This window comes from Scomber japonicus, chromosome 4, assembly GCF_027409825.1.
Source record: "Scomber japonicus isolate fScoJap1 chromosome 4, fScoJap1.pri, whole genome shotgun sequence".
In the NCBI taxonomy this organism is placed as follows: Eukaryota; Metazoa; Chordata; class Actinopteri; order Scombriformes; family Scombridae; genus Scomber; species Scomber japonicus.
This window is the reverse complement of record NC_070581.1, coordinates 638,054-665,431: the sequence shown is the minus strand read 5'-3', so window position 1 is coordinate 665,431 and position 27,378 is coordinate 638,054. Positions and strand designations below refer to the sequence as shown.

Genomic DNA, 27,378 nt, shown 5'->3' with positions numbered 1-27,378 from the left:
ACTATCCAGTGTTATAGATCATTATAACTGGCTGTAACGTCTACCTGAACACGCTTTGTTCCATCACATGTTGCAGCAGACTGATATGCAGTGTTTGTATTTCAGAGCTGATCAGTGGACACCGGTGTTTTTTCCCGCCCCCTGCCTTTTGGTTTCGCCCAACTGCAGCAGCTCCTCAGCCTTTATCCCTCTACTGCTGCTACTGCTGCTGAGGATGAGGAGGATGATGATGCTGATGCTCTGCGCCTCTGAATGAATCCGCTGTCAATGGCTCGCTGCTGGACGGCTGCTGCGCGATGAACGCATTGGCTTTATACAGTCAACTGCCTGGAATTACAATCACTATGGATATCTTGTGTTTGCTGTGGATGCTGCCAGCGGTGTGGGCTGCTGAAGGTAAGCCGGTCAACTACTCTTGTGTGACAGTGTGTGTGTGACTGTGTGTGTGTGTGTGTGTGTGTGTGTGTGTGTGTGTGTGTGTGTGTGTGTATGACTGTGGATATGCGCTGAATGTGACAGCGGCTCCATCATTAACGCACAGCGGAGACTATAGGACTGACTCCTGTGGATCAGTGTAGCGTTGTTAGGATGTGGATGTGTTTAATCTGACTACACTATCAACAGTGAGGCAGTAGGTTAGGCTGGAATTAATCTGTTTCTGCGGCTTTTTACTGTTTATTTGACGGGAATAATCATCAGCACCGCGCAGCTCTATTGGCCTGAATATGAATGATGAGCTCCTCATATTATACTCTCATTATTTTACATGCCTGTTCTCTTCTTGTAGACTTGGAGCTGATTCTGATCAGAATGAAAGTATAGCCTGGTGTGCAGGTGTGTGTATAAACAGCATGTGTGGTAATAGTCTGCAAAACGAGCAGAAGGCCTGCACCGGTATAAGAGCAGAACAGCACATAAAGTCGCTCTGTCTGCACTGCTCTGTAATCCGGTCTCATGTTTTTGGACTAATGTGGGCCTCTACAAAGTCAAGTTACAAAGGCATAGTGACTGCTCGTGCATATTTAGCTACTAATCTATACCCTAAATATGAACACAGTGCCTATGCACCAATATAAGCCCCTTATTATAAACAGCAAAAACTTTTATTATTATTTAAATGGTGTGAAATCTGCAGTAATTCAGTCACTACAAAGTCATGCTGTGCACCCAGACTTACTCCCAGACTTTTGTTTTAACCCTTACTGTTCATATACTGCCCCCTTGCATCTTCTGTGTCAATTCTGATCCGCTCTCAGAATCTCCTCATAAAAAGTGTTTATACCACATTTTGAACCACAGATGTGTTTAGAAAGCATCAATAGTGGATCTGACTGATCAATAAATGTGATTAAACCTTGATTCATGTTTCAGAGAGCAGAGAGAGTGTATTTTTTAGCTTTTACACCACTAAACATCTACTATCACACTATATCATGTCCTATTTGACCTAAGACATGAAAATATAACATAGACATAATGATGGAAATGTATTTTATGTCAAGTGAAAATGAAGTGTGGGGTTTATTGTAGAACCATTAGAGCCATCAGTCTTATTAAAACTATGAACTATTCATTTCACTAAAACACATGTCAATAGATACAGAGATAATTTGACCCACAACAGACTCAATGGACAAACATTAGCAGCATCTATACAAAAGTATAACATTTTAATATATTTTCATTATTGGGCATTTCGGGCCACTTTAGGAAAAGTCATCAATTTTCAGAACAAAAGACATTTGGGGTGTTTTTACAGCTGTTACATATCAAAACAGGTCAAATTTGACCTAAACACTATTTTAATTCATGTTAAATTATTGCAGAGACGCAAAAGACTAAAGATATTAAATGATGTCAAGATGAATTATGGAGAATTGTGTATAAAATGAAGCTTGGTTATATATGACTCAGTGACGCTATTGGATTAAAATCTCTTTTTTTAAAAAGCAAGATCAAACTGATAAATAACAAATATTGCAGTCAGTATGGGAGAAGACCATTTTCACACCCTTAAAACTAATTAATTGGTTAAAAAGGGGAAACTGGTGAAGGATTAACTGTGATGGGATGAGATACGCTTTATGCTGTAACATAAATGATTACTTCTCCAATCATGCAGACTGAGACAGGCTTAGACTGAATCACAGCTCACTATAAACTACAGGCTGTTGGCAGACCAGTTCAAAATACTGATATCAGCATTTAATACTAACAGCCAGACACAGCTGTGCTCAACTAACATCATGCAGTGCAGTTATGTTACCTGCATATGAGGAGCCATCATCAGCATCATTTTTGTTAAGCGGGCACACAGTTACATATACACACACTGTATTATCAGAAATGAATTAGGAAGTCTAATATAAAGGTCCACTCCACTTATTTTACACATTAACCCTAACCCTTTTTACCTGTTATGCTTATTACTACTTAGCCTGTAAGCTTTTGCCAATGTCCACTGTGGCCTGTAGGCCAAGTCTGGAAGAATAACCCTCATGATGTCAGAATTGACTTTATATGTGAGCTGCATTATGGGAAAAGCAGCATCTTTGGAGCTTGACCCATAGGAATGGAGATGTCAGCCTCTTTACATTTTTATGTCAATGAACTGAATATAAGCATAGGGACAAGGCATTGCAAGTAGGCTTTAAATAATGTGGTGTGTAGCATAGGTTCATGCTATATATGGTAAATGGACTGGCACTTTTCTAGTCTTTTTGACCACTCAAAGCCAATCTTCCAAATGGTGGATAACCACTCTATGCCACATATATTTGTCCTTATACAAATAAACATTAAAACGGAAACATAACATTAGTTTTACATGTGTCATAATATATTTATGTGATCTGCATCAGTAAACATGCATATGAGACAGTTGACTGATTAGTAGTACATACAGTAATGTAAAAAGAATATAAAATTCAAATGCTGTTAGTTTTGTCTTCCTATACTCTAAAACTGAACTTAATTCATTAACCTTATTTCAAACTTACAGTGACGCTTCAGAGTTTTACAGTCACTGAAAACTAAAACCTGCATGAAACTGTATTCCAGACACTGAGGAGTTAAATAAGGAGTTTGGCAGTTATGTGATTATTTAAAGGCTGTTAACAGGTTCTCTCTCAGACTGGAAACCAAATGATTGATTTACTATGGTCAGAGAACAGGCTGCCCAGTGACGATGAATCCCTGCAGGGCTGGAAACTTTTCCAATATCTTCACAGCCAATGACAGTCATTTTTGAGCAACACAATGTTATAGAAGTTTCATGTGATGTTGTGTCTGAGAGGAGTTCTTGTAACATCACACCATTCTCAAAGTTTCTCTCTGTTCTTTACCAAAGCCTGTTTATTCCTTTGGTACATGGCCAAAAGCATGTGGACCCCCCGGTGATGTCAACAGGGGTACTTTTGATTCAGAGCCAATGGGAAACAATGACATTTTAGACAACAGCATGCTCCCAACCTTGTGTCAACAAGAGATGCAGAGATGTTGATGAACTGTTTTCCCTCTGATTCCTGTACAAACTTCCTGTACAAAAATAAGACCCAATCCTCAACCAACAATGTGTGAGTCGATCCCTCAATATGTCTGTGTTTGATTGACATGAGCTGACAGGCTACCAGAGTGCTGGGAATGAGAGACAAAGTGAACACACCTGCAGCAACAAATCCTGGGCAGACAGTGATGAAGAGCAATGACCAAACCAGCATGTTACTGATGATAGCGGTGCACTTTTCCCTGGTGAATGTTTGCTTGGTGGCTTGGTGCAGGACAGGATGTGTGTTCATGTTTGTAAGTTAGATAAGAAGGAGACTTTTAGCAGAAAAGCTAATGTGGTTTCGGAATCTGTGGTTTTTGTGTATTATAGCAGGATGCTGTCAGGCTCAGTGTGACTGTCTACTCTGCCTGTGATAGAATGCCAACATTATCGCTTTATGCAAGATTTGAAAAGCTGTGTGGCAACCAGGTCTCCATATATGTAATTATACGTATATGTAGAGAATGGTATTCTGCCTGATTAATGCAAAAGATAAAATTATTATATGATATATAAATCTGTACTCAGGACAGATGTGTGTGCTGTAGCTGACAAAAATAGCAATTTCATTAGACTGTATTATAAACCCTACTATAAGCACTTCAGGGTAATGTGTTCAAAATAGCATGTTGGCAACAAGGGTGAGATGGATGAACCTTTGATAGATCCTTTAGTTAGCTTGTAAAAATTATTTTTATACATTAAATGTATAAATTTCAAGTCAAGTTGCATAGCCAAATAATGTTATCTGAGTTGAAGTAAAGGTAGTGGTTTGATCCCTCTGACTGATATATTATTATATATGACATCACTAGATTATTAATAGTGAAGCATCAGTGTTAGAGCAGCATGTTACTGTTGTAGCTGCTGGAGGTGGAGCTAGTTTACATTACTTTATATACAGTTAGCTAGTTTACACTACTTTATATACAGTTAGCTAGTTTACACTACTTTATATACGGTTAGCTAGTTTATACTACTTTATATACAGTTAGCTAGTTTACACTACTTTATATACAGTTAGCTAGTTTATACTACTTTATATACAGTTAGCTAGTTTATACTACTTTATATACAGTTAGCTAGTTTACACTACTTTATATACAGTTAACTAGTTTATACTACTTTATATACAGTTAGCTAGTTTATACTACTTTATATACAGTTAGCTAGTTTACACTACTTTATATACAGTTAGCTAGTTTATACTACTTTATATACAGTTAGCTAGTTTATACTACTTTATATACTGTTAGCTAGTTTATACTACTTTATATACAGTTAGCTAGTTTATACTACTTTATATACAGTTAGCTAGTTTACATTACTTTATATACAGTTAGCTAGTTTACATTACTTTATATACAGTTAACTAGTTTATACTACTTTATATACAGTTAGCTAGTTTACACTACTTTATATACAGTTAGCTAGTTTACATTACTTTATATACAGTTAACTAGTTTATACTACTTTATATACAGTTAGCTAGTTTACACTACTTTATATACAGTTAGCTAGTTTACATTACTTTATATACAGTTAACTAGTTTATACTACTTTATATACAGTTAGCTAGTTTACACTACTTTATATACAGTTAGCTAGTTTACATTACTTTATATACAGTTAACTAGTTTATACTACTTTATATACAGTTAGCTAGTTTAGTCCAGTGGTTCCCAACCTAGGGGTGGGGCTCCTCCAAAGGGTTCAGCAGATAAATATGAGGGTTGGTGAGATGATTAATGGGAGAGGAAAGAAGAAAAACAAACTTTTGATACACAAATGTTTCCAGTTTCCACTTTTCTCAAATCTTTGATTTTTGCTGAAATATTGGATCATTTGAACATTTATTGAAATGAAACCATGTGAGAAGTTTTAAATTACTATTACAAAGCTAAACACATTTATTTATCGTTTTTATTGCCATTGAGTGAATGGGTAATGGGTAAACAAGGAGATACTGTCAGACTTTGTTGGTTGTGTATATCAGCCTGTAGACTGATTTTTACTGGAGACGAGAACATTGAAAATCCAACAAATATGGGGTTTTTGTGTGCTCCCGAGTGCCTTGCATCTCTTCCACTAGTGTCAACAAACAACCAACATAACTCAACACAACAAAAACTATACAATCCAACTAGAAGCACCCTGCAGATATTAGCTCTCCAGCTAATGAGAAGGCTTGCTGCCACCGTCGACCACAACACATTTCACAACAAAACACGGTCACATGACCAGTCGCCCACTCCTCAGCACACACAGCTAAAACATTATTTCCTCAACAAAGGAGCAGAAAACAAGCTCCAGAGCAAAAGCAGAACATAAATGACCCCTTTAGTTTTTTCTGTTGGTAGTCCAAAGGTGGTAATAAGCACACCTTTCACAACAAAACTACATTGACACATCCTGTTGTTTCCCAGCCACAGTGTGTTGCTTTCTGGCCACAGCTCACTAGGCCTACTGGTGTTTATTAAACAGGGTTTGTAAAAAAAAAAAAAAAAAGTTAGTGATTTGCAGGTCAGGTCAGGTTTGGGTGTTTGATTAATGCGTATTTTTACAGGTTGGGCGGTGCGGATTTGTTCTCACCAGTCAGTAGTCACAGCCCAACACAAGCGTCTGTATGTGTGTTTGTGCGTGAGCGTACGGTAGCGGGTGGAGTGGGGGAGGGTGGCATCACCTGCAATAGTTTCATACTACGAGCATGCATGCAAGCATACAAGCGTAACATCCACAGGAATTTCTGATTTCAACAATCATAACAGTTAACAAGTCATCTGAAATGTGACCACTCTAGTGAAGTACAAGTACCTAAAATTCTTCCTTAAGTACAGTACTTACAGTTACTTTCCACCACCGACAATAATAAAGAATAGAAAAACAAAACATTCTCAGGATCCTTCTCTACTGACATTAACAGCCAACCCACAGTATGGAGCCAGTTCAGCCTCTTTTGGCTCGGCTGCCATCTTCCCTTTGCTGCTTTATGTAACTCAGACCTGACAGTTTTAGCCACGTCACAAGCCATCCAGTCAGCACCAGCCTGGACTCTAAGTCAGCCCTTCTCTGCTTTGCCTTCAATCTTCCATTCATTCACACACAGGGTTATTTCTACCTGGCACATTTACAGTGGTGAAGCACAGATGTTAACCAAGTGTTCATTGACCAGTGCATCATGCCTCCTCGCTGCCTCTCAGCTGGAACTGCGTCGCAGATAATTGCAATATCTTGCACCAGTGTGTGTCGTTACTGTCATTATCACTCTGTTGTATTTTTTTTAGAGATGCTCTCACAATACCAGCGCTGTGTTACATGATAATTGTTTCCTTCTCAACAGGGAAGCTTGTGATTAGAGACACACTGCTGATAGGAAGCACGCACCAGGCTTAGTCATTTATTACTGAATTTTTATTGTGGGTCATCATGTGAAAGCAATGCAAGTGCTCTTTGTGTGTTATCATTTCAGAGATTTGAATTCTATTTAATTATTTCAGTTTTGGTCCACCAATCTTAATAGAGGCTGTTTCACAATGGAAAATATACTGCAATGTTCTTATGCCACTGAAATACTTAAAGGCTAATTCATTCTTGATAAGAAATGAATATGCAGTACATAGGCTTGGTGTATGTTATGAGTGTGTGCCACGAAAAAAAAACCTAAAATTTAATTATATATTTTTTCTGCTGTGGTGCTGTCCCACTACAATTGCATGTTGTAATCTATCATTTCAATGTTAATAACCAGACCAGCAGTTTTTAACACCAGAGATCAGGCTGATGTTGGACCTGTCACAATAACTACTTTTATTGGACGATATATTATCTCAGAAATAATCAAGATAAATGATATTATTGTTATTTGAACATCAACATAATTTTATACCACTGATATAATGATAATATAAAAGCATAATGATATAAGAAGGGTAGGGGGTGTGATTGGAGAGTGTGTGCTCCACTTGTGTAAAAACACAGAGTGTCATGATGGTTGAGGACAGAGTTATTTACCTTGAATTCTTCTACAGTCTCCACTCAGGACCTACACAGTGAGGAATGGAGGACACTACTTGTTTAGACAATGTGACATGAATAGCCTCTTAGCTGCTAATGTGAAGTGTGGCAATATTAAGGTAAAAAAAAAATCAGAGTCATGTTCATGTGTCATGTCAATATATAAACATGATAATGTTGATAATTATTGTGCAATAAGTCGATAACATAATTATTGTAACAGGCCTAGCAGATGTTTTTACCTGCTGCTTTTAAGCCCATGTGTGATGTCAACATGGATATGGATGATATGAGGTGCTGAGGTCTCGGGGTTTCTTGCTGCTGTGAGTTCTGATAATCTGGTCTTCTATCATCTATCAGTGTGAGGTGTGTCTCTGAGTCTGTGTGGATTCTATTTAATTATTTCAGTTTTGGTCCACCAATCTTAACAGAGGCTGTTTCACAATGGAAAATATACTGCAATGTTCTTATGCCACTGAAATACTTAAAGGCTAATTCATTCTTGATAAGAAATGAATATAATAATCTGGTCTTCTATCATCTATCAGTGTGAAGTGTGTCTCTGAGTCTGTGTGGATTGATACATTTGAAATGGAGGCAAATCTGTTCTGTGAGATGGGTGAGTGACAGACGTCAAATGTGCTTTGACATTAGTTCCAAAGCTATAAATCAAGCATCAGCAACTGAAAAACATGCGTCGTAGCTTCAGTTTTGAATAGTTTCTCATTTCTTACACTAAAGGAGAAGAGACTTTCAGTGTATCTTCAAACGTATTCTATGAACTCATTCAACCTAACATTTGTCCTCATTCCTTAGAGGCAACACTTTTCTTTGTTCATGGAAAGAAGCCAGCCTGGCCTCAGTGGCCTTTGCTGACATTTCTCGGCGGAAGTCAGTTATCTAAGCCAATCAATACTCAGCATTCAGCACAGTGCTCTTTCGCCTCTGGGAGCAGTGACAGAAAACATTGAGCATCAAAACAGCCCATGACCTAGTTCTTCACTGGCCTATGGTCGCTTCACCAAACTTGGGAATTTCAACTTGATATCTGTGCTAGCCTGACAGAGAGCCACAACAGTGCTTCTCTCTCCACAGTCTCATCCTGATGGATTATCTTTGTAAACTCCCCACTAATAATTAGTCATTTTTATTTAATTTTTAGTGTGTGTACTTTCTGCTATTGCAATCTTATCTTTCCTTTTTTCTCTCTTTCCCATCTTTTTAATATTTGTTCTCCTTTTCTAATTAAGTTAGCCATGCCTTAGAGAGTGCCCTATTCAAGCTCTTTTTCTTATTTCTTTTTTTTGCACCTCTCCACCTCCACATGTGTAAACAAATAAATAAAAAAACAAAATAACAATCAAATCACATTAAAGGCCAAAATTACTCTAGTAGCATTTACCTTAAGTAGGTGTGTCTTTTGTCTAGCCTGTGTACCTATTTGTTCATTTGTTGCTGCCTCAAGCAAACAATAGACCAGAAACCTGTTGTGTTACATGTGACAACTTTATCAGTCTTTATGCAAATTGTTCATTTCATTTTCTTTCGTCAAGTTAAAGAGTAAATTATTTTATCCTCCATCACTTCCATTGTAAGTGCATTATGAAGGAATCTTCTGATGGTCGGTATGAACAGGAGGAATGATTATGGCAAAAAAACATGCTTTACTGTTCATTTGGGCTCCTGACTGTTGCTTTAAGCCAATACTTGAAAAGTTTGAAGCTGTCCTTTAACACATATAGTCACACATTTGGTAAAAATCAGTGGTTAGATATTGTTTCAGTACATTGTATTTCTGATATACAGTAGGTGGTATAGTCTGAACATTGTGTGCAACTTTAAACCATGTTCATGAAGGTCTAGACTCGTGTCTGTAATCTTACCTTGCTTGCACTCTTCACTGCTGCTCACTCACCATTGCATACCTTGCTCAATGAAATCTCAGCACAGGTTATGTAGACATTGTTATGTTGACATTTTTTAATGAAAAAACTTCCACATTCTCTGATCTGATCCCCCAAACACATTTATTTAGTCCTATGTGAGAGTAAACATCAAATAAAAATCTTTGGGGAATGGACTGTTGGTCAGGATGAAAGAATACATTTGATGATGTCACTGGGCTTACATAAACTGTAATCAATATTTTTCACATTTTATAAACCAAACAACTGATCAATTGAGAAAATAATCAATAGATTCATCAATGCTGAAAATAATTGTTAGTTGCAGCACTGCAGAAGACTGTTGAAAATAGCAAATTTGAAATTAGAAAAAGTCATCAACAGCATTTGCATATCTTCATTAGATACACATATACACAGAAGCCCTTTTTAGAGTATTTAACATTGCTGGCTGCTTTAATTTATACGTGATGACTTTTAGTCATTCAGACAGAGGAGACTCTTGATGTTGATGTTTTCACAGTTTCATCCAGACGTGACAATGCTCGTGTGATATTTAGCACCCAGTGCATGAAAGTGAAGAAGGGGTGGGTTAGAAATGTTATGATAGCAAGGGAGAAGACTGTTTCCCCCCTTCCAGGCTGCATCATTTTAAACTAGGCCCGAGCTTAAAAGGCCAGGGGCCCAATGGTCCTTGAGTGAAAGTGTGAGGAGCCTATTGTTTTTGTAAAGATTATTATTATGAGTGGTGCAAAGGCCTTATTGCAATTTGAAATTGCAAAGTGCTAAGGGCTTGTTATTATGTCAAGAGGACTGGAAGACACTCTCCTAAATGATAGTGTTATGATACAGGTAAAACTGGTACAAACTATTTTATGTGGGTGAAAAATATGAGAGTAAGTGGCACTGTGGGTGATAGAGGCTCTGATTGAATCCACTTTATCTGTAAAACAAGATAAAAACATTTCACAATAGCAGCACTTTCAGCTGGGGCACAAAGAGGGGCCAAATGTAACCAGCTGATTGACAGTCTTAAATCAAAATCTAGGGGTATATTAATGGGCAGAGAAAAGTTCTGAAAAATAGTGTGTCCTCGCATCCTTAACCATAATGTTATGGTGTAATACTAACTCTTTCATAATAATGTAATGTACTTTTACAGCTAATATTGTTATTTATTCAAAGCTGTTTCTTTCTGAGTAGTAGTGTAAAGACAAGCAGATTGACTGTCAAAACATTTACAGAACTTAGGTACTTTGCTTATTATAGATGTAAGTGTGCAATGTGTAGGCTGAGACATTATTAATACCTAGTAATCACAGTTAAAAGCTATATATTTGTGATTGGATATAGTCATTTGATACATTTTGCATCTAGGCTCAATACAAGGTCTAATATGGGACCATGGTTCTGTGTTTGTCTGCACACGCATGTTTCAGTTGACAGACTTATGCATTATAATTACAAAATTATCAAAACTATGCAAAACAGCACAAGGAAGAGATTGATTCTTTTTACAAGACTTCTTGAAGATTTTACTTGACTGAACAGCAAGATCTATATTCATAGATAGTAGAGAAGAACCTGTGTAATTTGGATGGTGGCAGTCAATTTCAAAAAGCTCACTTCTATTATGAAAAGAAGTAAAATTGTTCACATAAATAACATTTTTGGTATTGCAGGAAGCTTTCAGCCAGATATTGAGGTGACGTAAGTATTCCAGCTCCTAAGCAGAGAGTTTTGAGCGTTCCCTAAGGAGGAATATGTTCTATCGAGTTTATGAACTTTGAATGAAATACTGCCTTTTCTACTGGGATTCAAGGATTTTGGATTATTAGATGCCAAGTGCTTCCTACCTGTTTTAATGGGATCCCTTTTCTCTGAAGGACAGCAAACTGACTTCCCCGCCAATGCCCAGTCTTTCTTCCATTGAATGCCTTGCTCTGAAATGTAAACCTCCAAATTCTATGACAGTGTTTCTCAAATAATCTTCTCATCTATTGATCTTCATACCCCAGTCAAGACTCATGACCTGTGGAAAGTAAAAACGGCTGGATGTGTCCATGAACATCAATGGACTTCCTCAAAGTCCCTTAAAGATGCTCAGTTCCAGCCTAATTAATAACAATCCTGGCATCTCAAAGCATCCTTTTCCCACCAATAAATCATCTCCTGAAGCCACAGTCATCCCCCCAATTGAGGCTACAGAAGAGCGATGTAACAGCTTCATTGACTCTGTCAGAACCATGGTCAACAGCATCTGCTCTCTGATGTCCAGCTTTTCCTCTCTGTCTCCTCCTATTCTCAAATCTCTCTCTGGGAGCCTGCCATCTCTCCTTCATTTTACTGGCGTCTGGCAGAACCACATGGAAGAAACCCTCAGAAAGATGAAACCCTGTACCTGTGCCCCTTTCCTACAGCTCTGCTCAAATCACACACACTCCAATTCTTAGTCCCCATTCACTAAAACTGTCAACTGCTCCTTTCAAACTGATAGTGTTCAATCTACTCTCAAGGTTGCTGTTATCCGCCCCTTCCTCAAGAAGCCCACCATGAACTCAGACATTGTTGCCATTAACAGACCAATCTCCAACCTCACTTACCTCTGCAGGGTGTTGGAGAAGGTGGTTGTTTCTGAGTTTCAGAACCACCTAAAACACAACAACCTGTCTGAAAAATGTCAGTCAGGTTTTTGTTAGCACACAGCACGGAAACAGCACAGGGCTGTAAATGACCTGCTGATGGCAGTTGATGCAGGGTCGCCTTCTCTTCTGATTCTCCTTGACCTGAGTGCTACATTTGACACTGTGGATCACATTAGCTGTTAGAGTGCCTCCACAGCAACATCTGACTGTGACCATCAGTCTTAAGTGGTTTCAGTCCTTCTGGGAGGACTGGCTAGAACTCTCCCCGTCACCTGAGGTGTTCTCAGCCCTATCTTACTAATCCTCTATATGCTCCCCTTTGGACATGTCATCAACAGACACTGGATATATTTTCATTGCTAAGCAGATGATACACAGCTGTACATCAAAGCTGCCTCAAGCCCTTCTGCAGTCATGTCACATTTTAGCACATATTGTAAGGAGATAAAGGATACATTTCCTGTAGTTAAACAGCAGCAAAACTGAAGCTGTCCTTAATGGCACTACACGCCAGATTCGGTCACCTCCCCCCATACGTCATCTCACCTTTGAAGGCCAGGACAGTCCCCTTTCCCCTTTAGTTACTGACCTGGTAGTTAAGTTTGACCCTCAGCTTACTTTTGATGACCATATAGTGTTGGGAAGAGTTGGCTAAGCGTATCTATGCAAACCTTCTTTCTATCATCTAAAACATATTTAAACTCTGCCCCACTCTAACCCTGTCAAATACAGAGAATCTTGTCCATGCCTTGGTCTCCTCAAGACTGGACACACACAAAGCCATCAACGGACATGTGCCCCTCTACATACAGGATCTAGCTAACCTATCTCACAATGGTCTACTGTAATCCCACACCCTCAGATCTGCAAGCAGCCTCCTCCTCTGGGCCCCCAGTACTAAGCTTCACACCATGGGGGTTGAAGCCTTCTGCTCTGCTGCACCATGCTTGTGGATCAGCCTTCCTAACCATCTGAGAGCAGCACAGATCCTAGACAGCTGAAAGCTGAAAGCAGCTTTCTTTCTTAAGGACATGCTTACTTCTGGGGCTACTTCTGTGTCAGCCACATACACTCCTCACATAGGATGTTTTTTTTTTTATAGATTAAATTAATTATTCTGTCAGTTAAACCCCCACTGTCAATGCTCCAAGTGAAGAAAATCCCTCCAGATGAAACCAAGTTCCACAAACAAGCCAAACACACTCTAATCTTCCAAACTAACGTTCAGGCAGGAAACTGGAAACAAATGAGGAAAATAACAACAGCAAATCTCTGTCTGGAAATCAGTTAAAAAAACAGACAGGAGTCCTGGTTTGAACTAATATCACAGAAAGGGAGGAGGAGTTGTTGTTGGTGTTTCACCAGGTCTCTTCATTGTAGTACCCTGCCAGAGAGGCTGCACTGGTGACATATTCTATACATATAACATTGAAACTATAGTGAAAGGTGTAGTAATGCAGGTATTTTGTCAATATGACTATAAACAGATCATTTTCACTGTCTATTTTTGCCGAGAACCGCTTGCGTCACGTGGACAAAATAGGCGATACCCCGACACTCTAGATCATGCGCCACAGCAGCTTCACATGAGCCTCAGGTCTCACACAGACTCTGTAGCTGTTCTAATCTGTTAACATGGGCACTGAAATGAAAGAGAGGTTCCATGACGCACACGCGATGGTGACACACCCTGTATGTCCCAGCCCTTACCCCTTTTTCCCCTGTAGAGGACACACCAGAAATGAGCATTTAGCTTTATTGTGCTGTTTGTCTTTCATTATTTAATAGTTAAGAATGGTTGACTGCATTCTTGTATTTACTTCTATTGTTGTCAAATACATTTTTTAAACTTAACATTGTATTTAAGAGCAGTACATGAGAAATATACTTAATTACTGACTCAGTTTCTCCATTGCACACAGCCAATAGACTCAGTGAACCTGGAACTTCTGGGGCCCTGAGACACTTAGTCTGCTGGGTAGTCCAGTCTTGGAAGAGATACTACAGTAGGAGATGATGTTTCTATAATTAGTGTGCATGCATGTGATGCTATACCTCTACCTTGTGAATACATCATATCTACAATACCATAATAGTATTACCTTAACATCATAAGATGGGATGCATTTAAGCTGAAGTCAAATACCTTCTGATACCTAAAGAACGGAAAGTAAATTTGGCTGATGTGTCCCTGTGGGTTTAATCCTGCATGGCGTACAGAGCGTGGTGCAGCCTACACAGATTATGTGTGCTGGACTTAGTTGGCCCACTCTCTCCTCCTCTTTGCCCTACTTTTCATTGAATCCTGCATAGAAAGGCAGAACAAGAGCTCTCTCTATATATATATACTGCAGGAATGCAGGGACAGATGGAGCCAGTGGGAAGGGGAGGGAGTCATTATTAGATAGAGAAAGAGAGCTCTGCCATGTTTAGTGTGTGTTGATCAGAGCAAGCATCAGGTTTTACTGATATGCACTGTGTGTATAGATGTATATATGTTCCATCCATAATTCATACAGCCTGGAAAGACACACCAAGTGAAAGTGTTAGTGCTAAGTGCTAAGTTTTAACCAGATGTCAGTGGTGATATTCAGTGCTTCCTTCATGTCAAGTGATTTCCAGCAACATATTGTCTCCATTCGGTTGTGTTCCAACTGCAGAGACTGAGGAGCTGCCATGACGAATGTCTAGTCACGAAAGGAGGGCAACATATACTAATGCACCCCCGCCCTCACCAGCCCACACTGTCCCCATTTTCCTGCTCCAGCTCACATCAGCAGTTCCAGCCAATGGCGGCCCGCCTGAATGTTAAATGCACTGCTGCAGCAATGCCCTTCATTATTAACCAATATATTAACTCAGGTCTTTTACACTTCTCTCTCTTATCTCTTTGATCATGGCAGGTTTCATGTTTGCGATTGTGAGCACCTGGTGAAAAAGCTATAAATGATGCAGGCCCATTAAACCCAGCATACACCATTTCATACACATGAACTGGTTTTTAACAGAAGGTGTGGTGAGAATGTGGCACCTCACGCATACTACACATACTACACATACTACACATACTACATAGAGGCCAGAGCCAGATGTTAGTGATGTCATAAGACAGAGGTGGAAGATAAGGTTTAATTATCACAAATTGTTATTCAGTTTGGTAAAAGGTAAAATTCCAATATTTCACAAAAAATGAATCCAAATGTATCATAACTTTACTTTTTTCTGTTTTACCACATAAATGATCACCTCACAGTCTCAGATTTATCTTATGACTCTTATAAAAATCCTCAAGATCAAAAAAACAAACATAAATTGCTGATTATGCATCGATTCATCAGGACAGTACAGGACATGTGCAGCAGGCAGCATGTTGATATGTTAACAGCTGATGATGGGCGTGTCTTCATCCATTTATGGTTAATTGTGGGAGTCAAATTAAGGCTTGTGCATGTACCACCACTTCCACAGTGACTGAGATTTAGAAAATGACCATTTGTATGCATGGCTTTAAAAATCTTTGTACACACACAGAGAGTTTCATGCAGCTGGTCTCTGCTGTCTGGTTGGATTCACTCACTCAGTTTGATGGTAGAGATTTGACAGGAAATGGGAATGGGAGAAGAACCTGTATTTGTTGTTTTATAGTGTTGATAGTTAGTGTTGGTTTTCCTCCAATAGAAATCCATACTTTGTAAAAAGATGGAAATGGAAAAATATTTCTCAAAGTAAGGTATTGAAAGACCTTGTCTTCTCTGTAATAGTAGTCTATTCACCTCTTATATAATGTACCAGTTTTATATATATATATATATATATATACATCTTTCTATGAGGAAATGCATTCACAATATTTTTCTTATGAAAATGTATGCATTCTGGATGTACTCATCCTCTGTACTACAGAGTCTATAGGGTTAGACATGGAATAGCCAGACTATCATTTGTACTAATGAACACGGCCTGATCCCCTCATCCCACTCACCCACACACACACTCACTGATTATGGCCTACTGTTACAATGAGAATTGCTACAGTACTCTTTGCACCTTTTTATATTGCATATTGCACTATGTTGCGCTTATAGATTGTTTATGTTGTATTTATGTTGTTTTTAATTGTCTTACATGTTGTTATGGCTCAGGGAGTGCTATCTAAATTTTGTTATATTGTTGTGTGACCCTAAATATAATAACAATAAAGCTACTAAACTAAAAAAATGAAATGTATCTCATTATTATAGTTTAGTTTATGTTATGTTGCACAAGTTAAAATTTACACAACAAGTGACAGATAATGACAGATAATATAGAGTGGTGGAAGAGGCAGAAAACCCAAATGGGCTTTTTTTTAAAGCCTCCACCTAAACAATGTTAAAATTACACAATATTACAGAAAATGATATGGCTACATAGAACAAACCAAATAATTACAATATATGTATATATAACAACAACAAAAAAGAAATAAATTCATGAATTAAATAAAAACAATAATAACAAGAATTATATTTGCTATTGACTGTTATTGTTAATTTTTTGACATGCATTTGTATTGAAGAATGTGAACCTGTTGGAATCTAATCAGCACCTGATTATTTGACCCTTACATTATTAATTCATGTTTGATTAGCCTGTTGAAGCTGTCACTGAGTGTTTATCTATGGAAAAAAAGATATTCACAATCACTATATTATGGTCCAAGAGAACATTTTATAGAATACGCAGCATATAAAGTTATGCATAAATGTGTATCAGCTGTACAAAAATAAAAATATGAGACATTTTTTTGTATATTCGGGGACACATTAGGAAAGGTGCACCTAAAAGAAATGTTTATATGGTGTTTTTACAGCTTTCAAATGTAAAAATGGGTCAAATTACCCTGAACAGTAAGTAAGGGTTAAGTAAACACCCGATTCCTTCCTCAAATATGGAGCAAATCTGAAAAACATTCAGGTACTACTTTCTCATTTTAAAGCAGCGCTGAACGTCACTATCACTGGTTAAAATGACAAACACTGCCAGTGGCAAGTCAAGTCAGCTGATGTTAATTAGGTGAGTAATTCAATAATAACTCTATTATGCTAATGTCCAATTGCAAGTGTTTCTGTAGCTTCAACAACTCAACAGAGTGAGAAGTCTTCTCTCTAGAGGATCGCATCAGGAGTATCGATATAATCTTATTTACAGTTTTCAGCCCAGGACCTTCAGTATTTAGTACTGCGAAAAACAAACTACTTTAAATTTAATCAAGACTAGAGTAGAATCTCCAAATGATCTTTGTCATTAGTAAGAAAATGGTGTTTTAACTCATCTTTAGTTCTTTATAATTGCTTGATGACACGGTAAAACACCACAGGCTGTATTACTGCTTCAGCACAGAGATGTGCTCATTCAGATCTTGAGTCTCCTCTGTCCCTCCTGCTTCCTTCCTGGCTGAGTCTGTGGGAATTCATTGCAGGTCAGTGCTCATGGCCTCTTTATTCCTGTTTAGCGGCGGCTCTGACACCTGGCTCGCCGCTCTCTCCCAGCTCCTCATTAATCGCTGCTGATACTAACAGGAAGCGAGCACCCGGAAAAATGGGCCATTTGGACACACCAGTGGCTGCTCGCTTTTGATTCTGAAAAACCAATAAAAGGCCGATATGAATAACACAAAAAACAGTTACAATTTACATTACCGACATATTTCAGGACAAAAAGATATGCTGTGATCCTCTAGAAAATCTCTGTCACTGTAGTGGCAAGTCAGATGTTGCCAATAAGTTTAATGAGTATGCCACAAATTTAGCATTGCACTCACAATGGACAGTTAACAAAATACAATCATCCAAATCAATGCAACAGAACTAAAGGTATCATCATTTTGACATCACTTGAGGCAGTTTATTAGATTTCACACAGCTCCCTCTGGAGAATCAAAGAAGGGTTAGGGTTAGGGTTAGGGTTCATACTACTTTTTACACCTGGATACATGCTGGTGTGTAGAATCACTGGAGTTCCCCTTTATTTAATAAATGTATTTGTTTCATAACTTGCCTGCCAGCCTCTTTTCTGGAGCAGTCTAGCCTTGTGAGTCTCCAATGTGCTGGCTGACTTAATGGAATCATCAGAGGTGAAGGCACAGTCCGTTTTTTTGTTTTTTTTTTCTTCTCCAGACTTTCAGACTGGCTGTTTCTACTCTCGCAGTGGGGGGTGACAGAATGGAGGCTAGCCAGACCTCCTGAGAGACCATGGCTGACAAGATAACCACAATTAACAGCTAGATGTGAGAACATTTAAATGGCCATTGTCATTGAATCTTTTGAAAACAAGTCAGGAGAATTCCATGTCATTATGGACAGAGACTCTCTCTCTCGGGTTTCACTTATTGACATTGGTGTATTCTCTGTTTTAGTCAAGTATGAATTAAGTGGTCCAGTCTTTCAATAAGTTATATAATGTAGCTGAGCTTATGCTTTCCTGAAGAATGGTCTAATTACTAAAATCCAGACGAACAGCACTGTAATCTATTGGAAAACAAGATCTTTGATCACTGAAATATGCATGAAAGACTGTAGAAACCGTAGAATCTAAAATATATTGTCTGAGGACAATTATAGTTGCATGTTAGTACATCAAGACTACAATTTTCTTTTAATTTTCATAGTGTAATCAACTGAACATTGTCTAATTTTATTCATCTGTTAGCAGTGTCAGAAACCATTTTAGCAATTAAAGTAGTCAGAAATAAACAATTCAATTATGCTGAAGAGCAAATGTTAAAGTCTGTAGTTTCTGAATGTTTTATACAATATACATTCTACTCATAATAATTACAACAATAATTACATTATAGGCTTATCGTACAATAACGTAATTATCAACATCATCATGTCTGTATATGGACTTACCATATGATACATGGACATGACTTTGATAATTTTTTGACCTCAATATTGCCACACTTCACATTAGCAGCTAAGAGGCTATTCATGTCACATTGTCTAAACAAGTAGTGTCCTCCATTCCTCACTGTGTAGGTCCTGAGTGGAGACTGTAGAAGAATTCAAGGTAAATAACTCTGTCCTCAACCATCATGACACTCTGTGTTTTTACACAAGTGTAGCACACACTCTCCAATCACACCCCCACCCCTCTTACATTATTATGCTTTTATATTATCATTATATCAGTGGAATAAAATGATCTTCAAATGACAGTTATATTGTTTATCGTGATTATTTCTGAGACTATATATCGTCCAATAAAAGCAGTTAGGGTTAGCAGACCATGTGTTTCCTGGAGAACAAATGATTTTTCATTAAAGACCGTGTAAAGTGAATTCAGACATTTTCTTCTGAACACATTAAATAGGTCATATATGTATTTCTAAAAAAAGGTGTAAGAAGCATTTCAACCATTTAGATTTGAATTGTGGAGCTAGGCTTCACAAACTGTGTTTCAACATTTCTGTGTTCAGGATTTAGTGGGCGGGTTTATGCTAATCACCACCGCGTTAGCTGCTGTAGAGGTATAAATACATTCAGCACACACTACTACTACTACAGTCATTTAGCCAGTTAGCCGAACTAGCAGCCTAGTTAGCCACCGAGCTAGCAGCTGAGTTAGCAGCAGAAAGAAAGAGGTGGTGACTTTGATTGACAGGTGACACTTGGTAGGGGGCGGGGTTTCAGCGAACTCGGCAGACACTCCCACAGTGTTTGGGAGCAGAGAAAGAGGCTGATTTTTACACAACTTTGAAGCCTAATTTCATATATTTGGTGATTTTTTAACCATTCAAATTTGGCAGGGTGGTTAACAACACACTTTTCTGTGGTATGTCAAACTCAGAACACATATTTATTCTTACTTTACACAGACTTTAATGGTTGTGGTGTGAAGCGTCTTCTTAATGCCCAAAACACACCCAAACACACCTGCCTGAGCTAAGCTGATAAATAATCCTGACTGGACGCTTCAGACTGGTCCTCAACTCTGAGCTCACAAACTGTGTCTTTATCTTATCTTAGTTTCTTCAACTTCTTTGTACGCACTTTTAAACTTTTAAAGCTTTGTGCACCTTTTGTGGTATTAAGAACATTTTAACTTTTTCAGTCAGTATTTTTCCTTTTTTAAGTTTTCGTCCAGCCATAGAATGACCCAAGCCTAAGTGATGCAAGCTAACGTAGCTAGTTTCCATTTTTATTAGAGAAGTTGCTTTTCCCTTCAGTGTCGGTCTGTTCTTTAACAGCTTTTGAGTCACATACTGCATATTGCTATCATCCCACATTTAAGATCTGTTATTCATTTGATTATTTTCTTCATTGTGCACTCCTTATTAATGCTTAATTTAGTCAGTTACCAGTAGGCATGTAGCTCTATGTTATCAGTGAGAAGAAGACTGTCTGTGTGCTTTAGAAGTACGAGATAGAGGCCAGTGTATCTAAAAGAATTCACACAAATGAGACTGATTAAGGAGTTTATTCTATTCAAATTGAGGAGTTGTGCCCCAATCAATGAGTGAAAAATGGAACACAAAGTAATAACCTAACGTTAGTGTAAGATATTTGAACAGGCTACTCCCCCTATTTGAAAGATGAACATCATTGCATTACTCATCATCATTGAGGAGCACTGCTCAGCCTGGGAGAACGATTGTATAATGTTTGCATTTCGTCATCGTGGTTAATTCATCTAGAACATGGAGACTATATGATTTTACTGGGGGGTCTTGAAGACGTGGCCAAATGAGCAAGTTTGTATGAAGTGTCTTCTGTTCATTTGTAGTCCATGTGATTGGAGCTGTTCTGAATGTCTGAAGTCACACATCCTCCTTGATGTCTTTCTATCGTCATGCTGTTGCACTGGCTTGTTCATGTGTAAAATGACAGGAGTAGGTATATGAAGATGGAAGGAAGCAGCCTTGATGTTGTTGATGACAGTGGATGTTTCAGATACTGGTAAATCCTGCACCAACTGTGTCTGAAGCAAATTGAGGTTTTTACCAAGTAGAGCAGGGGTGTCAAACATGCGGTCCGTGGGGCCATAACCGGCCTGCCGAGGGGTCCAATTCCGCCCACTTTCTTTCCTTCCTTCCTTCCTTCCTTCCTTCCTTCCTTCCTTCCTTTTTTATTCCTTCCTTCCTTCCTTCCTACCCTCCTACCTTTTCATCCTTCCTTCCTTCCCTCCATCTTTTTAATAATCCAGCCCATATGAGATCAAATTGGTCTGTATGTGGCCCTTGAATGATAATGAGTTGGACCCTCCTGTAGTAGAGTGTAAGAGCTACAAGTTTATTTCTATTAAAGTCATTTACTGATTTTTTTTTGTTTATCTTTTAAATTTTGTTAATGTGTTAATATGTGCACACTCCAAATATGGTGAGGGCGCTGTAGAACCTAATGTAATACTCAAAACTCAATAATAAATGTGATAAGACCTGGTAATGTAATATCTTCCTCATAATGGAATAAAGTGCATTTCCCAATAATGTCATAATCTTTGTACCGATGATGTAATGAACTATTACATAGCAGGAGGTTGTTACATTATTGGGTTAACCTTATTTTTGCAGAACCTAATAATGTAATCATTTCCCAATATTGTAATAACATTATTGGGAAATGCACTTTATTACATTGTCAGGAAATGATTACACTATCAGGTTCTACAGGCGCTCATGGTAGGGTTGTGTGTTATGATGATATATATACAGTAGTGTGACCCCAGAGAGACCTGAAATGTCTATCCTTTAATATTTTACTGTAAATCACTCTGTTTACAGCAGTATTTTCCATCATTCGGAGTCAGTCATTGTTATATTACTCCTTTTACTTGTGAAGATTTGATTACAATTTTGTCCATATTGCTGGGTGATATGGACAAAATCAAATATCACGATATTTTAGACCAAATACCTCCATATCGATATTACAACAATATTATAGAGATGACTGTCGATGCTTTCACAAAAATATTTAAACTGTGAAATCTTTGATAAATAATCATCAGTAATGTAGATATAATGACAAAGTGGGTAAAAAGTAAATAACAGAACAGCTAGAACAGTCTGTTAAGTTCAGAAAATACTGTACTGTACTGTAATGCAGCTTTAAAATCAGGAAAAGACAACTGATGACATATCACAATACTACGATATCCAAAATCTAAGATGATATCTAGTCTCATATCACGATATCGATATAATTTCAATATATTGCCCTGCCCTACTTACATTAACGTGAGGAGTTTAGTTGTTGTCAACTCTCCATCGCTATCTGTCTCTCTGCTGCTGCGCATACAGAGGAGAAAAAGCAGAGAAAAGGAGAGAAGCAGCAGTGACAGTGATAAATGACAGCAGAACAGTTATTTATGTTATTTACCACATTTCCTGCACTCCTTTCATTTCATCTCAGTGTGAGAGTGTCTTAGCTTTTATTTATGGTTGTGTTGCTCTCCTCCACTCTCAGGAGGCTCTGTTCAAGGCGGGAATGCCACTTCCTTATTTTCACCTCATTGTTCTGTATAAAAGGTACAGACACTGAATGGGGGGACAGAGCTGCTCCACCAATAAGCAGTTACAGAGTTAGTCACAGAGCTGGATCGACTGACTGTTGTGTTAGCAGCTGTGATCGAGCGAGCTAAAGAGTGAATGAAGAGAGCGAGCGCTTACAGCGAGAAAGCCAGCAAATCAGAATCAGCCATGGAACAACTATTCATTAAATGAATTAAAATGTGTACTGATATAGGTATCATTATCAGGATATGAAATGACCTATATCAGGAAAGGTATCATTATCGAGACATATGGGGAGATTTTGATGGCCCAGCCCTATGTATGGTGAGGGAGGAAGATCTTTGACTTCAGCCTCAGCCCTGATATCTCAGCATGACATACTGCATCCACACTCTCTATGTATTCAAAATGATAAGAAATTGAAATAGGGGTTAATTTGAAAAATATAACTTGGCAATGGACTTGCATCATGCCATATCAGCCTCTGTGACACAGATTTTTACATCTGAAACCTTTGTGTCATGGAAGTAAACACTAAATGATTGCAGTAGCCCTTTAACCAGATCCAGTATGACAGCTCAAGCTTGCAACTGTTTGCATTTGTGTATATGGCAGGAACTGACTGTTATTCACATCACTGTGTGTGATTGATGCCTATTCTCCTCCCACTTATACATTTCTTTTTACAACCAACAGTCTGAAACCCAAAGATATCCAGCTTACATTGATAGAAAACAGAGAAAAGCAGCAAACCCACAACTTTACTTTAAAAAATAAATGAGGGAGTGAAATGATTGAAAGAGGTCTGGTTTAAATTGTTCATTGCAATAATGAGAATTATTATAAGGTGTGTCAATAGGAAATGCTAGTTATGGTTCCTGTGCTCTGCCAGCTAAAGAAAGCAGAAAGTGAAACCAGCCTGTTTAAGCATTCAGTGATTTCCTTCTGCTCTGTTTGTAGGCTAATAGCTACTTTTATGCACAGACTCATTGAGGTGGGAAAATTGTGTGTGTGTGTGTGTGTGAGTGTGTTCAATTGCGTGCATGAGGAGTGGATCATATAGGAATGAAACAGACATCACTAAGTCTTACTGTTGTCTTGTTTCATTAGACATGACATGAAGGCAGTGATGAGTTATGAGCTGTGATTTTTAGACATGTGATGATCTCTGACTCCTCTCAAAGCCTTACCTAACAGCTGACTGTCAGGATGATGTGTATAATTAAACATGTGTGGGAAATTCCTCTGTGATGGGGGGGTCAAGGTTAATTTGAAAATGTAATAGATTACAGTTTACTAGTTACTCCATTTAAAATGTAATAAGTATCCATCCATCCATCCATCCATCTTCTTGCCGCTTATCCGGGGTCGGGTTGCGGGGGCAGCAGCCTAAGCAGGGAAGCCCAGACTTCCCTCTCCCCAGCCACTTCGTCCAGCTCTTCCAGGGGGACCCCGAGGCGTTCCCAGGCCAGCCGAGAGACATAGTCTCTCCAGCGTGTCCTGGGCCTTCCCCGGGGTCTCCTACCGGTGGGACGTGCCCTGAACACCTTACCAGGGAGGCGTCCGGGAGGCATCCTGATTAGATGCCCGAACCACCTCATCTGGCTCCTCTCGACGTGGAGGAGCAGCGGGTCTACTCCGAGCTCCCTCCGGATAACTGAGCTTCTCACCCTATCTCTAAGGGAGAGCCCAGCAACCCTATGGAGGAAGCTCATTTCGGCCGCTTGTACCCGCGATCTTGTTCTTTCGGTCACTACCCAAAGCTCATGACCATAGGTGAGGGTAGGAACGAAGATCGACTGGTAAATCGAGAGCTTCGCCTTTCGGCTCAGCTCTCTCTTCACCACGACGGATCTGTGCAGAGTCCGCATTACTGCAGACGCCGCACCGATCCGCCTGTCGATCTCCCGTTCCATCCTTCCCTCACTCGTGAACAAGACCCCGAGGTACTTGAACTCCTCCACTTGAGGCAGAATCTCATCCCCGACCCGAAGAGTGCACTCCACCCTTTTCCGGTTGAGGACCATGGCCTCGGATTTGGAGGTGCTGATTTTCATCCCGGCCGCTTCACACTCTGCTGCGAACCGATTCAGTGAGAGTTGGAGGTCACGGTCTGATGAAGCCAACAGGACCACATCATCTGCAAAAAGCAGTGACCCAATCCTGAGGTCACCAAACCGGACCCCCTCTACACCCTGGCTGCGCCTAGAAATCCTGTCCATAAAAATTATGAACAGGATCGGTGACAAAGGGCAGCCCTGGCGGAGTCCAACTCTCACTGGAAACAAGTCCGACTTATTGCCGGAAATGCGGACCAAGCTCTGACACCGGTCATACAGGGAACGGACGGCCCTTATCAGGGAGTCCGATACCCCATACTCCCGGAGAACCCCCCACAGGATCCCCCGAGGGACACGGTCGAATGCCTTCTCCAAGTCCACAAAACACATGTGGACTGGTTGGGCAAACTCCCATGCACCCTCAAAGATCCTGCAGAGGGTGTAGAGCTGGTCCACTGTTCCACGGCCCGGACGAAAACCACACTGCTCCTCCTGAATCCGAGATTCGACTATCCGACGGACCCTCCTCTCCAGCACCCCCGAATAGACCTTACCAGGGAGGCTGAGGAGTGTGATTCCCCTGTAATTGGAACACACCCTCCGGTCCCCCTTCTTAAAAAGAGGGACCACCACCCCAGTCTGCCAATCCAGAGGCACTGCCCCCGATGTCCACGCGATGCTGCAGAGTCGTGTCAACCATGACAGCCCCACAGCATCCAGGGCCTTGAGGAACTCGGGGCGGATCTCATCCACCCCCGGGGCCCTGCCACCGAGGAGCTTTTTAACCACCTCGGCGACCTCCACCCCAGAGATAGGAGAGCCCACACCCAAGCCCCCAGGCCCTGCTTCCTTACCAGAAGGCGTGTTGGTGGGATTGAGGAGGTCTTCGAAGTATTCCTTCCACCGATCCACAACGTCCCGAGTCGAGGTCAGCAGTGCACCGTCCCCACCGTACACAGTGTTTACGGTGCACTGCTTCCCCCTCCTGAGACGCCGGATGGTGGTCCAGAATCTCTTCGAAGCCGTCCGGAAGTCTTTTTCCATGGCCTCACCAAACTCCTCCCATGTCCGGGTTTTTGCCTCAGAGACCGCCCTAGCTGCGCTCCGCTTGGTCTGCCGGTACCTGTCTGCTGCCTCCGGAGTCCTACAAGCCAAAAAGGCCCTATAGGACTCCTTCTTCAGCTTGACGGCATCCCTCACCGCCGGTGTCCACCAGCGGGTTCGGGGATTGCCGCCCCGACAGGCACCGACCACCTTGCGGCCACAGCTCCGGTCAGCCGCCTTGACAATGGAGGCACGGAACATGGCCCACTCGGACTCAATGTCCCCCGCCTCCCCCGGTACATGGTCGAAGCTCTCCCGGAGGTGTGAGTTGAAACTCTCTCTGACAGGAGACTCTGCCAGACGTTCCCAGCAGACCCTCACAATACGTTTGGGCCTGCCAGGTCTGCCCGGCATCCTCCCCCACCATCGGAGCCAACTCACCACCAGGTGGTGATCAGTTGACAGCTCCGCCCCTCTCTTCACCCGAGTGTCCAAGACATGCGGCCGCAAGTCCGACGACACGACTACAAAGTCAATCATCGAACTGCGGCCTAGGGTGTCCTGGTGCCAAGTGCACATATGGACACCCTTATGCTTGAACATGGTGTTCGTTATGGACAATCCGTGACGAGCACAGAAGTCCAATAACAGAACACCACTCGGGTTCAGATCAGGGGGGTCGTTCCTCCCAATCACACCCTTCCAGGTGTCACTGTCGCTACCAACATGGGCGTTGAAGTCCCCCAGCAGAACGAGGGAATCCCCAGAGGGAGTGTTTTCCAGCACCCCCTCCAAGGAGTCCAAAAAGGCTGGATACTCTGAAGTGCTGTTTGGACCATAGGCACAAACAACAGTCAGGATCCGTCCCCCCACCCGAAGGCGGAGGGAGGCCACCCTCTCGTCTACCGGGGTAAACTCCAACATACAGGCACCAAGCCGGGGGGCAATAAGTATTGCCACCCCTGCCCGGCGCCTGACACCAGTGGCAACTCCAGAGTGGACGAGAGTCCAACCCCTCTCAAGGAGACTGGTTCCAGAGCCCTTGCTGTGCGTCGAGGTGAGGCCGACTATATCTAGCCGGAACTTCTCAACCTCACGCACCAGCTCAGGCTCCTCCCCCACCAGAGAGGTGACGTTCCACGTCCCTAGAGCTAGCTTCTGCAGCTGAGGATCGGACCGCCAAGGTCCCCGCCTTCGGCCGCTGCCCAGCTCACATTGCACCCGACCCCTTTGGCCCCTCTCACTGGTGGTGGGTCTGTGGGAGCGGGGTCCCATGTCCCTTTTTCGGGCTATGCCCGGCCGGGCCCCATGGGGGAAGGCCCGGCCACCAAGCGCTCGCCTCCGAGCCCCACCCCCAGGCCTGGCTCCAGGGGGGGGCCCCGGTGACCCGCGTCCGGGCAAGGGACACGAAAATCCAATTATCTTGCTCGTCATCGGGGTTTTCTGAGCTACCTTTTGTCTGGCCCCTCCCCCCGGACCTGTTTGCCATGGGAGACCCTACCAGGGGCATAAAGCCCCCGACAACTGAGCTCCTGGGGTCATTGGGACACGCAAACCCCTCCACCGCGGTAAGGTAGTAGCTCAGGGAGGGGATGTAATAAGTAATGTAACTATTTCAATGACTTCATCAAATGACTATTGTAACTATTATATTTGATGACTTTGA

General features: G+C 40.8%; 1 protein-coding gene across 1 annotated transcript in view; it reads left to right on the top strand.

Annotated features, from left to right (window-relative positions):
- Positions 1–296: 296 nt before the first annotated feature.
- Positions 297–27,378, top strand: part of ephb2a (eph receptor B2a) — a 60,895-nt gene continuing 33,813 nt past the window's right edge. The window contains exon 1 of the mRNA XM_053317041.1: positions 297–396. Within this exon, the coding sequence (XP_053173016.1) occupies positions 297–396 (100 nt within the window). The remainder of the gene's footprint in view (positions 397–27,378) is intronic.